The sequence below is a fragment of the Copadichromis virginalis genome, linkage group LG13 (assembly GCF_057382275.1).
Source record: "Copadichromis virginalis isolate Kocher_CV1m ecotype Utaka linkage group LG13, C_Virginalis_male_GT1.1, whole genome shotgun sequence".
In the NCBI taxonomy this organism is placed as follows: domain Eukaryota; kingdom Metazoa; phylum Chordata; class Actinopteri; order Cichliformes; family Cichlidae; genus Copadichromis; species Copadichromis virginalis.
In genome coordinates this window covers 20,130,890-20,147,294 of record NC_140630.1, presented here as the reverse complement: position 1 = coordinate 20,147,294, position 16,405 = coordinate 20,130,890, and the positions used below count along the sequence as shown (strand labels likewise).

Sequence of the window (16,405 nt, the reverse complement as noted above, 5' to 3'; positions counted from 1 at the left end):
TATCCATCTGCACAACATCTTGCCGTTCCTGCTGATTTATCTCTGCAGGTCCTCCAGATAGATGTGTTGGCTCACAAGTCAACAGTCGAGACAGTGAACAAAGCCGGCAATGATCTGGTGCAGTCCAGCGCTGGAGAGGAAGCTTCTAGTCTGCAGAGCAAACTGGAGAATCTGAACCAGCGATGGAAAGCCATCCTGGAAAAGACGGAGCAGAGGAAGCAACAGCTGGAAAGCTCTCTGCTTCAGGTATATTAAAAAAAGTTAACCTGTGTCTCATTTCTTGTTAAATTGTGAGAAAATAGTTTTTAGGTCGAAGTCAAAAAGCTCTGCAGGGAGGAGAGACTTCTCTCCCTACCCCCTTCTTATTATTCGATTTGCATCCTGAAAGCTAAAGTAAATCATTCTATTGTTTTCACTTTAAGGTTTTAATTCATTATGAAACAGGCTTATAAATACCGAGCTAAATGAATCCAAGGAATTAAAAACTCACACATCCTCCTCTCTGAATCACAGGTTGCTAATAGCGAGTGTGTGAGGCACCTTTTGTCCTGACTCAGGTTGAATTGTGTTGCAGGCTCAGGGTTTCCATGGTGAGATAGAAGACATGCAGCAGTGGCTGAAAGACACAGAACGTCAGCTGTTGGCATCAAAGGCTGTGGGAGGCTTACCAGACACGGCCCGGGAGCAGCTTAACGCCCATCTGGTATGTGTTTAACAATATGAGAGGCTGCATACAGATGGCAGACTTGGGAGGAGGTGACTGTCTTTTCTGTGTTTTATCTGAAGTGTGAAAATTAAACGACACTACAAAATACACTACTCTCATTGCCCTGCAGTCTGTGATAAAAAAGACCTCTTCAAGTGTTTCAAATTGATTCATCCGTATCTGACTATAATGAATTTAGGAATGTTTTCCTGCTTTGTCTTCCTACTTTGTAATGGAGACACTTTCACAGTGAGCTCTCCCTTAAGAGGCAGCAGTGGTGACAGTTCAGGGAACTGAAAACAGACAGATTACTTTCATCAAATTAGTAACATTATCCTGGTCAAATGTTTGTGAGAAACATGCTTCTGAGATGCTCGGCATGACTCACCATGCTCATTCTTTAACCATTTTCGAGTTACATTTGGACTAGCGACTGACAAATTCATCCCATTGAACACTGCAGAAATCCAAAAGTAACAATAGATCGGTCTTTAACTGTAATTCAGCCTGTTTGACAAAACCATCACTCTCCTCTGTGTTGTTGTTTTTTTTTCCTCACAGGAGTTGTGTTCTGCCTTTGAGTCAAAAGAGGAGCTGTATCAGGAGCTCCAGAACAAGGGTCAGCAACTGCTAACGATGATGCCCGAGGGTCCAGACAGTAACACGGAGCAGGACCTCGCCAACCTGAAGGAAAAATGGGAAGCAGTGCAAGCGAAGGTCGCTGAAAGAAAGGTAGGGGAATGACTGAATGGCTTTCACTGCCCTTAGCTTGATGACTCAGGATTTCAGATTAAGGGATCGCTGACACACACTTGAGCCATGACTGTGTGGTTGAAAGCTTCTAATCCCAGTGCCGATAACCAATGGTGTAAAGACAGAGCGCTGGCGAGGACACACAGGATGCGGTTACACTGTAGATCAGAGTGGAACAACAGTGGTGTCATACGTTTCCACAGTGTAGGGTTGACAAAACATCAGCTAATATTTAAGCCAAATGTCATCATTCACTTTGGGTTTTTTTTAGTTTTGTTGCTAAAATGTATAAAACACCACCACTGCTCTCAGATATGGTTCTCCTTATTTTAGCTGCTTCAACTTTTACTGTAACATCTTGCTTTTGCATCCTATTTACTTTGGCCCTCTTCCCAGGAAATCAAAGTCTGGTAAATCTTAGCGCTGGTCAGAGCTGCTGGCCAAACTCTCTACAGCCTTCCCTGTGATACCTCTGCAGTCAAGTGGCTTATTTTTCTGTAGGACATATGCACTGCTACAATACAATTCCATATTTAGCAAGACACTCGACATGACCCACGATAAATGGGAAAAACACATCAGCAGCCGTAATTCTCACCAGGTTTGTAATGTCATTAGCACAGCATTTACTGCCATGTGATGACCCTGAGCCACCGGCCTCAGCTGTACCAAACGGATGTTTTTCAGTGATGGAGTGGCTGTTTCCTTTACTCAATTAAAACCTCATGATGCCTCAGCCATCAGTCCCCTCCAGATATATTAACTTCCTCTCTTTAAATAGAGGTCATGTTTGGCACTGTTGAAGTGCAATTGTATCCCCCGCAGTGCCCTCTTTATCTGTTGCTATAACAACCAGAGATACTTTACACCGCTAAACAATGCACATGTGTTATAAACAGGATAGCGCTCTTTGATTTTTGTCCAGTATTACTTCAGTTTTTTTAACGTTTCGTCTCCACAGGTGAAACTAGAAGAAGCTTTGACTGTGGCTACAGATTTCCACAACTCCCTGCAAGATTTCATCAACTGGCTAACCCAAGCAGAGCAGACGCTGAACACAGTTTCGCCCGCTTCCCTCATACTGGAGACCATCATGTTTCAGATAGATGAGCATAAGGTACGTCTTTGCACGTGGAGGACAGGCCTTCTGGTCCAACTTTGCTTGATTACTAGACATTACTGCGGTAACGTCTAGTAGTCTTATTGAGTCGGTGAGAAATTAAAATTATTAGTACCCTGATTACCGGTTCATGATTACCAGCTCATCATTCTGCTTTGTCTTAAAGCCAACAATGACTTAATGGCATCTGTATTATCCTTGAGAACAGCGCTCATTAGCACATTACCCACATGACTTACATTTCCTCTGCTGTCAGTTGAAAAACCTTTATTCCTTTTTTATTGTTAGAACATCTGGCCTGAATCCTTTCCCTTTTCTCCCTCGCATTGTGTCTGTGCAGATGTTTGTGACGGAGGTAAACTCCCACAGAGAACACATTATTGAACTGGACAAGACGGGCACACATCTGAAGTACTTCAGCCAGAAACAGGATGTGGTCCTGATAAAGAACCTGCTGCTCAGCGTGCAAGGGCGCTGGGAGAAGCTGGTGCAGAGGTCTGTTGAGCGGGGTCGTCTACTGGACGACGCCAGGAAGAGGGCGAAGCAGGTACTGTTCTGTGAATATTTATGCTGAGTTTGAACAGGCATGACATCAGGACTTTTTATTATCATTGGAAAGCTCTGGAAATAGGATATTAAACCTGTTTCTTATTCTTTCTGCAGCCTATTACAGAACTTTCTGAATTATAGGGCCCTTCTGCTCCAATCATGCTAACATTAAGCAGGGCTCTGCCATAAATCTAGTGAACTCATACCTGTTTTTAAAATGCTTTACACTGTTTTTTGTTCTTAATTTTTCATTAGTTCCATGAAAATTTCAATAAACTGATGGAGTGGTTAGATGAATCTGAGAAGACTCTGGACTCTGAAGTGGAAATTGCCAATGATCCCGATAAAATCAAGACGCAGCTGGCACAGCACAAGGTAACTGAGAGAAAAATGTGTTAACACAGCCAGAGACATGGAGCAACATCTACAAAAAACGTTTCATTCATTAAACAGAAATATCTGAAACACCAGAGCTGGAATTTGAAAATGGGATCTGTTATTTGAAATTACAGAGTCAGTAGAATCCAAATGCTTACATTGCTGTTGACTATTGTTGTGTTTGTGGTGTTATGCTGGGAGATTGTGCTAATCTTGTCATAATCCCTGAATGGACCAAATGTTTTAAGGCTGCCCTAGCTTTTGGATACATTTAATCTCTATGGAGCAAGAGCTCTTGAGTTTTGACCTCCTTTTTGTTCTTCTCGCTGAAGACTGTATTCTTAATCACAAAAAGCACACACCACACGCAGATTAAGATACTGTTTGACATGCCAGTAGTAATAATAATAAAATCTCTTGAGATGATTTGCTGTTTCCATTTGAAGATAGAGGCATTATGAGTCCACTAAACCAGACCACTTGGGGGTTGTGTATATTATTTTTCCTTTTTTTTCCCCATCGTGCAGGAGTTCCAGAAAGCTCTTGGCAGCAAACACTCTGTGTATGATACCACCACTCGAACAGGACGGGCCTTGAAAGACAAGACCACTCTACAGGATGACAGACAGAAGCTGGACGACATGCTGAGTGAACTGAGGGACAAATGGGACACTGTTTGTGGGAAGTCAGTGGAAAGGTGAGGATTTTCTCCCAATGAGGGTTGTATTTCATTCTGCTAAACAGCCTCACTGTGAATATTTTGTTCTGTTCTGCAGACAAAACAAGCTGGAAGAGGCCTTGTTGTTCTCCGGCCAGTTTACAGATGCTCTCCAGGCTCTTATTGACTGGTTGTACAGGGTGGAACCTCAGCTGGCTGAGGACCAGCCCGTACATGGAGACATAGACCTGGTTCTCAACCTGATAGACAACCACAAGGTAGAGAACAGCACCACACCGAAGACCCAGGATCCCTTTGTTTTGTTGATTGGCCCATTTGTTGCTGACGTTAGTGGCAGAAATCAAGTGAAACCTTTCACTGCTGCCACGCCCAAACCTTTTATCATTCCTAACACAATACAAGACGAAAGAATCTTAAACTAACACGGGGGATAGACAATACATTAAAACAACAAAAGGGGAGGCATTGTATTACTTTCTCATTGAGAGTCTGTTTTCTTTCGGGTTGTGTATTGAGCAAAGCTTTGAAAATTGATGCTGGTGTGTTTTTCCTTACTCATTATTAATATTATATTAATAACATTCTTTGTGTTAGCATTTTATTGAAGTAAGAGGACAACAGATACTAAAAGCACCCTGTTTTATGCTTCTTGTCATTGGGCCAGCTGTGAAATAGAGACAAAAAGATGTTTTTTGAAATAATGTTTAAAATTAATTTAAGAATTTGTCATTTAAAAAACTGGATATTGTTAATATTTTGGCTGACTGTGTCCTCAAATGTCTCGTTACTGCAGGTTTTTCAGAAGGAGTTGGGAAAGCGGACGGTAAGCGTCCAGGCCCTCAAACGTTCAGCCAGGGAGCTGATTGAGAACACTCACGATGACTCCTCCTGGGTCAAAGTCCAGATGCTGGAGCTGAGCACGCGCTGGGAGACGGTGTGCAACCTGTCTGTGTCTAAGCAGACCCGGCTGGAGCAGGCTTTGGGCCAGGTATTCCTGACAGTACTCCAAACAATCACAAGGTAGAAGGTAAGTAAAGTATGTTAGCCTGACATATGCGTCTTCTCCCACTGCAGGCTGAAGAATTTCACTCTGCTGTTCACATCCTGCTGGAGTGGCTAGCTGAGGCAGAGCAAAGTTTGCGCTTCCATGGCAGCTTGCCCGACGATGAAGAAGCTCTGCGAGCGCTTATCGAACAACACAAGGTAAAGCAATGCAAATGATTCTGCTTTTTTTTATTTCAGAAAAAAACTTTTATGTCTTAAGTTGTTTCATATTTTTGTTGCTTTATTAAAGAAATAAAACACGTTGCCAATACTTTGCTTGAATAAACAGTTAAGATCCTGACTCTGTAATTGCAGCCTGTCTAAAAGTAGATGGCATGCTGCTTTCAGTGCCAAAAATATTTTTCTTAACTATGAGGTCATCTGATTAGAATTACTGGGCTCTGCTCCGGTTTTAAACCAAGTATGAGCAATGTTTTGTTTTTATTTTTAGATATGGGATGGGATAGTTTCGAATCCCAACGCTTTTTCAATTTAAAAAAAAAATTCTTTTAAAGGTGTTCATGAAAAAACTGGAAGAAAAGCGAGTGGCTCTAAATAAAGCGGCCAGTATGGGGGAGGCCATTCTCAGCATCTGCCATCCAGACTCTATCACAACCATCAAGCACTGGAACACCATCATTAAAGCCCGCTTTGAAGAGGTCAGTCCACTGTTTCATACCTTCAGGTTTAACAGAACACATTAACCTATTTTGATAAATTAAAATAAGGAAGAATTACTCATTTTAACAAGGGTTGGATCAGAAACTCTTTATAGCACTCAAAAAATCAGAGAAAAAGTTACTATGGATAGTCATTATATAAAAAAAAGTAATAATGATTCATCTTAGCAGGTAAACAAAATCAAGTTGTGTGCAGTTAACTTGATTTCAGTGTATCTGAAATTAATTTAGTTATTAGTAATATAAGTGTATTACTGCTGTTACACAGGTGCAGGCTTGGGCCAGACAGCACCAGCAGCGACTGGCCACAGCCCTCACTGAGCTGCTAGCTACTCAGGAGCTGCTGGAAAATCTTCTGACGTGGCTACAGTGGGCTGAGACCAACCTCAACGACAAGGATAAGGAGCCACTCCCTCAGGAGATCGAGGAGGTCAAAAACCTCATAGCAGAACACCAGGTACATCAAAAAAGCAAATGATAATAAATCAAATTTTATAACTTTCGTTTTTTTTTTAATTCCATATTTTAATGATTGCGTGGGCATTCAGTTAACAGTAGTTTACTGCTGCTCGCCCCCTGCAGGCATTCATGGAGGAAATGACCAGGAAGCAACCAGATGTTGACAAAATCACCAAGACACACAAAAGGAAGGCTGCTGCGGAGCCCCAGATCCAGTCTCAGATCCCCGTGTTGGACAAAGGAAGAGCTGGAAGTATGTATCCAATCACTGTTCCTCATAGAGTATGACCCGAGCCATCTGGCCATGCTCTGAATCACTTCAGGGTGACACGACATCCTCAATTTGCCCATTTTAGCACCTGGAATGATGTCAGTGTGAATGCATTCCTCCTGATTATATGGTGGAAACACAGTCATTTTAAAGTTTTTTGTCTTTCCCTTACAGGAAAACGTTCTCCCACGCAAGCGATGTATGCGTCATCAACACAAGCTCCCATTGAAACAAAGAACCCACGGGTTAACCTGCTGGTGACCAAGTGGCAGCACGTGTGGCTGCTGGCTTTGGACAGAAGGAGGAAACTCAATGATGCTTTGGACAGACTGGAGGAGGTAATCTAGCAAAATCTGCAGACATTTTTCTGCAAATTTCTAGCTTTTTAGTTATTAATGTTGACCTTTCTTTCTTTATCTGCTCAGCTGAAAGAATTTGCCAACTTTGACTTTGATGTGTGGCGGAAACGTTACATGCGCTGGATGAACCATAAAAAGTCTCGCGTCATGGACTTCTTCCGCCGCATTGACAAAGACCAAGACGGCAAAGTGACGCGACAGGAGTTCATAGAAGGCATCCTCTCCTCCAGTAAGTGTCAGACTCAAAGCTGAAAAACATCTACACCGCTGAACAAAATGCTCCTTTTTGCAACACTCAGTGTCTCTTCAACAGAATTCCCAACAAGTCGTCTGGAGATGAGCGCCGTGGCAGACATCTTTGACAGAGACGGTGACGGCTACATTGACTACTACGAGTTTGTAGCAGCTCTACATCCCAACAAAGACGCTTACAAACCACTAACAGATGCTGACAAAATTGAGGACGAGGTAATAAGAACGCCTGCGGCATTAATTTCACATTTTCAAATGTGAGGCGTCGCTTAATAAAAAAAATGATGCGTTCGCAGGTCACGCGCCAAGTGGCAAAGTGCAAATGTCCAAAACGATTCCAGGTGGAGCAAATTGGTGCCAATAAATACCGGGTAAGCACATTTTTATGTGTTTGGCTTATCTAACAGTGAAATTTTTTTAAGCAATACAAGCTGTGACATGGTTATGAAATAATTTAAAATAAAAGACTTTTCAGGGAATACTCTTGTTAAAGGTAAGTGTTGAACATGATGACAAAAGTGCGAATGTGTGCTAACCTTTTTATATTTTTTATTGTTCCTCACATCACCAGTTCTACCTTGGAAATCAGGTACATCCTCTTTTCTTTCCCTCCTTCTCTTCTGTGCCTTATCGAGCCTTGCGTCCTTTTTTCGTTTACCACGTTTGCTGTCCAATTAACACTTTCTGCCCAGATTCCTGGCTGATGTTCTCAGATGTTCTGGAACTCAGAAGTAGAAATAAAAAAAGTCTATGGCCTGCTGATTTAATCTAACTTTATTTAACACTGGCCTGAGATGTGTGTTTGGTCTGAGAATTTATGGTAGCTTCACACATAACTCTAAATCTGATTTAAAATGAGTAAATGAAAGAAGCATGCTTTCAAGTTTTATGGCAGTCGACGTTTATGTCCAATCTAAATTTGTTCTTTTCACATAGGTTATGTTTTTTGGGGGGAAATAAGACTTATTTGCGTTATAATTAGTGCAATTAATGTTTCTATATATATATATATATATATATCTGTATATCTGCTTTTGAGTTTCAGAAAATGCAATATTGGCGTGCCAGTACCATTTCAGCCCATATTTTACTGGTTCATGGGCATAAATTCATCTGCTGGGCATACAATAATGCTTTCTGTGTGCTTGCCTTTGGTGCTTCAGTGTCATGGGAATGATTTACCTCAGCACTGGCTGACACTATTTATTACATTATTTGGGCAACTTTGATGATTTCAATGAACACGTTGCTTTTCACTTCTCTTACTTTGTTAATATGTGCTGGCAACCTGCATGTCGGAAAAAGGTCATTACTGAGGGGTCAGTGAAAGGGGATAGGGGCGTTAGTGATGCTTTATGAACTAGTTTGTATTATTGTTATCACACAACAATAAATTAAAAATAATTCTTTTGACAGTTTGGTCTGGTTCACTGCTTACATGACTCCTTAATCGGCGATGAGACAATAGCAAACAGGGAAAATCAAAATCTTACCCCCCACCTACACGTTGCAGTTTTGGAAAGCTGTATTCTGGTAAATGGTTATTCTTAAGCTGTTTCTTGTGCCTCCTTTTACTCCAGATCATCATCACCTTTAATGTATTTGATCACTAGACTCACCAGTGGCATTAAATCATTATGATAATCATACAAGTGCAGGATTTTTGTTATCAGTTAAAGAGATACCATATGATAATAGGAAGTTAGTGGACCGTCATCAGTGTTTGGTCATGTCTGCGTGTCACACTGTGGTGGTGGATTTAGACAGAAGTGATTTGAACCATTCCTCATGTGTGCCATTTGGAGCTAGCTGCATTGGATCTGCATCAGTGTCAATGCATCCTGAGTATTTGTAGCTGTAGAAAGTGCAACAAAGTGCTGGATTGTAGGAGATTGATGTTTGTGCGTTTGATCAGAATGTGATGTTGATTTTGACAGAAAGCATGCACGCTGTAATTGCAAACTCCGTTTTTGTGCCTGATGCTCATGGTCTCATCCAACTGGCTGACATGTGTGGTATGCCCTCATAAAGCTTGAATCATTCTCCCCATAACATGCTCACTGTTCCTATGTCTGCTATGTGTGGTAGGTGACATGAAGTCAAATTATTACACACTGGGGCCCCCTGGTGGTGTAATCATGTGCCTTCAGTTATGGTGTTTTTTTTTCTTCACAGGCTCCTTCTGCAGTAAAAGTGGAGTCTTACATTGCTGAGATAAAGCCAGACACATAGACATTACAACCAGAAACCACAATTACACAGTGATCACTGAAAAAAGAGAGGAAAAAATAGGCTGGTTAAGTTTGTAAAGCTGTGAAGTTTGATGTATTTACTGCTTTACAACATCTCATATTAAGTTAACCCTCAACAGCAGCAGGTATGAATGTAGAGCCTGACTGATGATATGGCTTTGAGGCTGATTCTGATAGCTCTAATTAAAAATACAAATGAAATTATATGATTAAAGGAAAAAACGTTATTTGCTAATCTGTCAGCATCAGCATTTATTGGGATTGATAAATGAAAATTAAAAAGTAAAAAAGAGACGGGAGAAATAACCATTCAACCATGTTATGAGTGTTGATGTGTGTCCACCAGAGGGCGCTCTGAAAACATTCCGAGCAGAGGTGGGCATGTAAATAAATAACTTCACATAACCAATGTGAGGTTTTTTGTGCATGACAGAGAAAAATATATTGGCCATTGGAATATCATTGGTACGGGTATCAGTAAAAATCATTTGGGCTTCACAAAATTCATGATAATGTCACAAAAAGCTCTTTTTGAACGTTATGTTGTGTAATTATTTTATTGTCTTATTTACACAGATACCAATATCCTGTATGGGATATCTGAAGTAAATGAATATCAACTAACAAAATCAGTCAGGCTCTACTTCAAGTTGTAGTGTATAGTACATGAATCAATGACTATGAAGTAGTCAGTTCACTGTAGCATGAACTCAATGAGTAACTAGAACTAGTAACTAGAACTAGTAAAACAATAGCACACGCTTGTAGAAAAAAAAAAGTTGGATTGACCTTTGTGTAATTTGTGTTCTGTTGTGTCTGAGAATGAAAAGATAAAATTCATGTTTTTGTGTCAAAATCTGTTTGTGTTTATGATTGTATGTCTACGTGTGTGTGTTTAAACCTGTACAACATATAAGAGAAACCAGAAGCAGACGTGAATCTTTTCCGACAGGTCGTTTTTGAAGCTCAGTGAAATAATCTGGATGAAAGCCATCTGCTCCCCCACAATTAAAATAATTAGCTGGAATAAATGTAACTCTTCATTCCACTCTGGTTTCCAGTGTTGCACAGCTTCTGGTCTGCAGTGTGGATGTGCTCACAGGAAGGTCAGGTTTTTCACACATTCCCCTCTCTATTTTCCTTCCCCCATCGCAGTTTGGAGACTCTCAGCAGCTTCGCCTTGTGAGAATTTTGCGCAGCACTGTGATGGTGCGGGTGGGAGGAGGCTGGATGGCACTGGACGAGTTTCTGGTGAAGAATGACCCCTGTCGAGGTGAGTTCAAAGGTTAACTTTGAGGAGTCACGATCCAATTTTGTTTAAAGGTCAGCTGTTGTACTGACTTTCACTTTCTTTGTTCGCGTGCGATGAAAGAATTTGATTGTATATCATTGTTTTTTACTACCCACACATGGAGGATGATGATGATCTGGATTAAGATTACTGTGTATTCTGTGATGTTAGCTCAGTTATTGAAACATGAAACGTAACTACTGTCCAATGTCTATTTATATAGGCCTGTTTGAAATGGCAACTTGGAGCTTAAAAATAGAAGATATATCACATATATCGATAATTCATGCAATATATTATATTATATTATATCTTTACATAATATACTGCAATTTTCTGAGGGTTAAAATGAGTTTATTTTCTTTTGTTCCCGCTATCTCAACACTGAATGCTTGAATGAGATAACACAGTTAAATCATCTGTTAAAAATATATTTCATTTGTAAGCATATTTTTATTAACAGTGCTGCCTACATATATACTTATATATACCATAATGCGACCCACATTTAGCTTTGGTACTCCGACATGTTTCTGCTAGCATCTGTATTAATGATCAATTTCTGTTTTTCCCACTAAACCCGCCTCCTGCTCAACATGAACATTTCTTCTAGTGCATCACCACGGGAGCAAAATGTTGCGCTCGGAATCAAACTCTTCAATTACTCAGTCTCCTATAGGTTGGCAAATCTCAAACTTTCTCACCTTGCTCCATGAACCCACCAGTGGTATGTGTGTCTGCACATCCGAGCTTGTGTTGGTCCTGGTGTGTGCCGTACTGTAGCTGCGTGTGAGCGCTCAGTGTGAAAGAATGTCATCCTCGGAAACCGGCTCCACCTGCAGTCAGCTGTCGTTCAGCTGCGGCTGGTTTTCATGCATGCAGTTGTTTGTGGGAATCACATCACCTTCGAGCACTTCAGCACAATGAAACTGGCTCATTTTACTCGCGCCGCATGTCATAGGGAGCTCTGAGTCAAGCTTCTTTTTACAGTCCAGGGTTCGAGCTGTGCTTATCTGACTGTATTGCCTGGTAGTATAGGCTCCTTCATAGGGGAAAATGGTTACATTGCCTCTATGAAACACACGCCACAAAACCGAAGCAGTATTTCTTACACCATTTACTTTGTTTGACAGGGTGGCTTAGTGTTTAAAACTGCATGCAGGTCTGTTTGTTTTCAATGTAACCGTACTGTTTAGTTTATACACTGTAGTTTAGTTTCCTATAATTCTTCTTCTTTGGTTTGTGAGAGTGTTTAGACTCACTTTGATTTATTTTAGTTTTCTCGCTGTCACTTATTCCACTACCGTTGCAACAGGAACTGGACGTCTGTTCAACAGTATGGATGAGATATGAAACTGCATGAGCTGTTTTGTTGTTGAGTCACATCATGATAACATTTCATTGGTCTGTTCTTTGGGGTCGCCTGGAAATTGCTGTGTAGTTCAGTGATGATTATAAGAAAAATACATTGGTAAATTTCCAATTCATGATATTACCGTTAGAAGCAACAGATTTCTACACAGCCGGGAATACAGCTTAGCATGCAGTGTTGTGCACGACAAGACATGCACAAGTCTGGAGCCACCCCTCATTTCTTTATATTTTGCATCGAAGGATCCAGAATGTTTGGTAAATTTTTGAAAGTGGTCTTGAGCAATAGTTCTTCTGGGTTTCTGGAGGTCTTTCAAAATGTTTCTTTGGACATTGGCTGCTTTTTCACTCATTTTTATTCTGACCAGCATCAGAGGAATGCTTTTTGTTTGTTAAGATGAATAACACCGTCCTGTGAATCATTAAAACATAAATCAAGGCACTTTACGCAGTGTTATCTACACACAACAGACAATCTAGCAAAGAGCCAGTTTTAAATGGTATATTTAGGTACTTGGTTACTAAGAGCCTGTTGCAAAAACTCATGTGGCTGTCAGGATGCAATTTTTAAGAATAAGGAACAGAGAAGAGGCTGATGCGCACCAAATTAGGCAAGAACTGTACTGAAAATAAGTGGCAACATGTCTTAAGGAGTGATAAATTTAAATTTGAAATTTTTGGTTCAAATAGTGATCAATATGTACTGAAGAAGTCAGGACAGACACAGCAGTAAGTGTCTGCAGCAATCTGTAAATCTCAGTGGGGTTCTGTCGTGGTTTGGAGCTTGGAGTCAGTGGTGTCGGGGATCTTGTCAAAATTGTTGGAATCATGAACAGAAAAAACTACCATTAGATTTGGATCCACATACATACAATACCATCTGGAGAGGATCTGACTGACAACATCGTCATTTAACAGGATGACAGTGATCCTGAGCTCACAGTGAAACACTGTCTGTCATGGATTGGGCTCCCTTGAGCCTGAAGCTCAACATTATTATTGTGCAACAAAATGCAGCCAACATCTAAAAAAGAAATTTGAATATCCTTCAGTAAGATTGGAGAGCTATTCCTGAAGACTACTAAGTATCAGAAACTATAAGAAGCCTTTCATAAGAGAGTTCAAACTGTGCTGAAGAATAAAAGCTCATTAGAATTGTTCAGACTTCGCCTCATATACTGTTTTCCCATTTACTCTCAGTCTGCATGTTTTAATAAATCTCGGCATCTCTTTCCCATTTTTCTGGCACAATATAAAGAAATGAGGGGGTGGGTTGTTAACTCACCATCATCTTAATCACCATTAACACAAAAATAACAGTGACAGGTGTATTTGTGCATCATGGCTCATTTTGAGTGTCTTTCTTAGCTAAAGGCAGGACCAATGTGGAGCTGCGAGAGAAGTTCATCCTCCCAGAGGGAACCACTCAAGTGATGGCAAGCTTCCGCTACAGAGGCCGGAGGTCTCGGCCTTCATCTCGAGGAGCTTCTCCCAACAGATCCACCTCCAGTCAGAGCCTCCCCGTCCCCATCAACCCAGCAGCGACCAGCACACCCAAGGTGAGAGGCTACATCTGCCATTAGAGCTGGCTGCTGCCTCATTCTGTCTCACCCCCAACCTCTCCACCACCATCATGATTTTCCTCTCATTTATCTGCTTTTTAATTTGTTTTTGTTTTTTTTAATTACCCTTGCAGAATTTGGTCATTTTGTTGTTTGATTTCTGTGTTTCTTCCATCTAGTGTTCCTGATAGTTTTTGAGTTTGTGAATCCATTTCTCTGTCTTTTGATTTGCCGTTGTTCCCCAGAATCCCCAACACATAACCCGCAATTATGATAAACCATGGCTTACAAACAGCAAACCCTCCACTCCTCTTAAATCATCAGACTCCTTTGGGAGCCAAGGTTCATCCTCAGAGGTATAGTCATAATGCAGCACATGATGTGAAACACTTCAGATATATGACCCAACTGAAATCTATTGAAAAATCTTTAAAAAAAAAAATAAAAAAAAGAAGAAGCAAAAAGTGCCTTTTTGTAGATTTATTTCTGACTTCATTGGATTTGAAGATGCAAAATGAGCTTATTAGATTTTATTTGGGTTTGTAACCTTTATTTTTCTTGAATAATTGGCTCAATCACTAGCTCTTTTCTTTCCTAACCTTTATTTTTTATACCACTACATCATGTACAACTTCATATGTCGCCTCTGCATGTCATTAATGTCTAATGACGTATTGCTCTGCTGTACATGAATTCTTACTAACTGCATCTGACAGATACACCTCAGTTATGGGAAAAATTATGATTTTACTAAAATGTTTCTTTTTTTTAAAATAAGAATTAAGACTAATTTTTATTACATATACATACTCAAGACTTTTATTTTTAAAAATTTGGTCTTCTATTTTTTTTTACTAATAATTGCATCTGATTACATTTTAATAAAAGTTTGTTTCTTTCGCAGAGTAATGCGGTTCAAGGCAGCAAATTGCGTTTGCCTGGGTACCTGTCCGGCAAAGGATTTCAGTCAGGTGAAGAAGGGAGCTTGATCAGTGCTGCTGTACTAAAAGCTCGAACGCAGGCAATAGGTGGTGAGTAGAAAGCATCATCTTTGCAACTTTTTCTCCACATCTATCCATCGCATTCACATGTAAATTTGAATTCCTTTTCAGTGTTTCTTAAAGTGTTTCCCGATTTTATCTCTCTAGAATCGAGAAAAAATTCCAGCCGACCAGGAAGTAAAGCCGGAAGCAGAGGAAGCAGTCGCAGAGGAAGTGACGCCTCCGACTTTGACATCTCAGACATCCAATCCGTGTGCTCAGATGTTTCCGAGACGGTCGGCGACTCTGCCAGAGCGACGCCGCGCTCCGCGTCCCGTCAACACGGAGGGAAACCCTCTAAGATCCCCACACCTCAAAGAAGAATGACCCCTACAAGCAAACTGGCCAAGGGATTGAAGCGATAGACAGTGGCCTTGAAAACAAACAAACAACAAACCCAGGAGCTATTTGCACCCTAAACACATAATGGACACTGGAGATGTGTAACTTAAAGAAAAAAAAGTAAAAAAGACTGCAAATGTGTCACGTGTTATTTAAATTCTTGCAAAGATGTAAAATATTCTGTTAAGAGGCAATATGGTTTAATATTTTGTGAGAATGGAAAGTCAATGGCCTTGTGTATTTGTTTTTAATGTATTTTATTTTTTGTGAAAATATGTCAAATTGTTTTTATTGTACTTTATTTTTATTTATGCAAATCCCGAAGAGGATTGATGAACACTAGAAAATCTGGGAATGATCAAGCCGAACTAACATTTCTACACTAATGAAGGGCAAAGATGCAGGATAGTGCTCTAAGAGTTACTGAATGTACTATTATTTATGTATGCTTTTGTTTGGAGTAGATGGTGCATTATGGTACCGTTTGACACACTGCGATTATCTATTTAAGTGCTATGTTATACTGCCAACATGCATTTAAAGGGCAATGCAATATATTACAATAAACCCCACTAAGCACTGCAGAAGCCTTCGAAAACCCCTATTTAAGACAAGTAGCAAAAACCTCGTAACCATGATGCTTTTATGTACCCGTTTGTCAGCAGCTGCAGCCCGTCTTTTGTTTAACCACCTCACAGCAAATGAGTACTCTGACCTCGAAGAGGTACCACTTCATGTAGACATTCTCTGTGCACCCATGTCAATGTATGGTTAATTTCGGTAGAGCTGAAATTGTTACTGTAACATTACTTTGTAATAAACCTGCTTGCAGAAAGCCACCAGAGACTGGTGTGCACCACAGAATCGCCTCTGTCTCCTCTGTTATTTTTAGCTGCATGGGCAACTTCACAATGGCCCTGTAGCTCTGATGTTGGTCACACCACCAGCCAATCTCTCAATAGCTGTCTGAAAGATTTCCCTGAATAGGCTCCGGCCTCCCCGCAACCTTGATTTGGATAAGTGAAAGAGACTGGATGGATATTTCTCGTCATCTCTGTTTGTCTGTCAATTTTTTTTTACATAAGCTGGAGAACTTGGGAAATGGGAACTTGTTTTATTAAGCAAAAACAGAACAGTTTATGTTTTGTTTTTTTGGGGTTTTTTTTCATGTGTTGCAGGTATTTATTGTATGCAGTATAATTCAGCAGTGTTTAGGTGCAGTGGCGGGTTAGATTGAAGGTGTGATCTTTTCTACATGGAATGTTTGCAGAGCGTCTTGCGTTTAGCTGTGACATAC

General features: G+C 40.5%; 1 protein-coding gene across 2 annotated transcripts in view; it reads left to right on the top strand.

The window, feature by feature from the left end:
* dst (dystonin) overlaps positions 1-15,972 on the top strand; it is a 103,343-nt gene extending 87,371 nt beyond the window's left edge. Inside the window, exons 80-104 of one of the 2 annotated variants that reach the window (XM_085477920.1) lie at positions 49-246; positions 575-703; positions 1,268-1,438; positions 2,421-2,576; positions 2,920-3,126; positions 3,384-3,503; positions 4,034-4,203; positions 4,283-4,442; positions 4,979-5,173; positions 5,260-5,388; positions 5,745-5,888; positions 6,178-6,366; positions 6,492-6,621; positions 6,814-6,977; positions 7,065-7,227; positions 7,312-7,466; positions 7,547-7,621; positions 7,822-7,839; positions 8,667-8,783; positions 10,658-10,775; positions 11,407-11,472; positions 13,533-13,723; positions 13,972-14,082; positions 14,631-14,757; positions 14,875-15,972. In XM_085477920.1, coding sequence (XP_085334046.1) covers positions 49-246; positions 575-703; positions 1,268-1,438; positions 2,421-2,576; positions 2,920-3,126; positions 3,384-3,503; positions 4,034-4,203; positions 4,283-4,442; positions 4,979-5,173; positions 5,260-5,388; positions 5,745-5,888; positions 6,178-6,366; positions 6,492-6,621; positions 6,814-6,977; positions 7,065-7,227; positions 7,312-7,466; positions 7,547-7,621; positions 7,822-7,839; positions 8,667-8,783; positions 10,658-10,775; positions 11,407-11,472; positions 13,533-13,723; positions 13,972-14,082; positions 14,631-14,757; positions 14,875-15,131 — 3,660 coding nt within the window. In that variant the 3' untranslated portion in view covers positions 15,132-15,972. Of the gene's footprint in view, positions 1-48; positions 247-574; positions 704-1,267; positions 1,439-2,420; positions 2,577-2,919; positions 3,127-3,383; positions 3,504-4,033; positions 4,204-4,282; positions 4,443-4,978; positions 5,174-5,259; positions 5,389-5,744; positions 5,889-6,177; positions 6,367-6,491; positions 6,622-6,813; positions 6,978-7,064; positions 7,228-7,311; positions 7,467-7,546; positions 7,622-7,821; positions 7,840-8,666; positions 8,784-10,657; positions 10,776-11,406; positions 11,521-13,532; positions 13,724-13,971; positions 14,083-14,630; positions 14,758-14,874 lie in introns of both variants that reach the window. The other variant, XM_085477919.1, reaches the window with a different exon arrangement.
* The last annotated feature ends 433 nt before the right edge of the window (positions 15,973-16,405 follow it).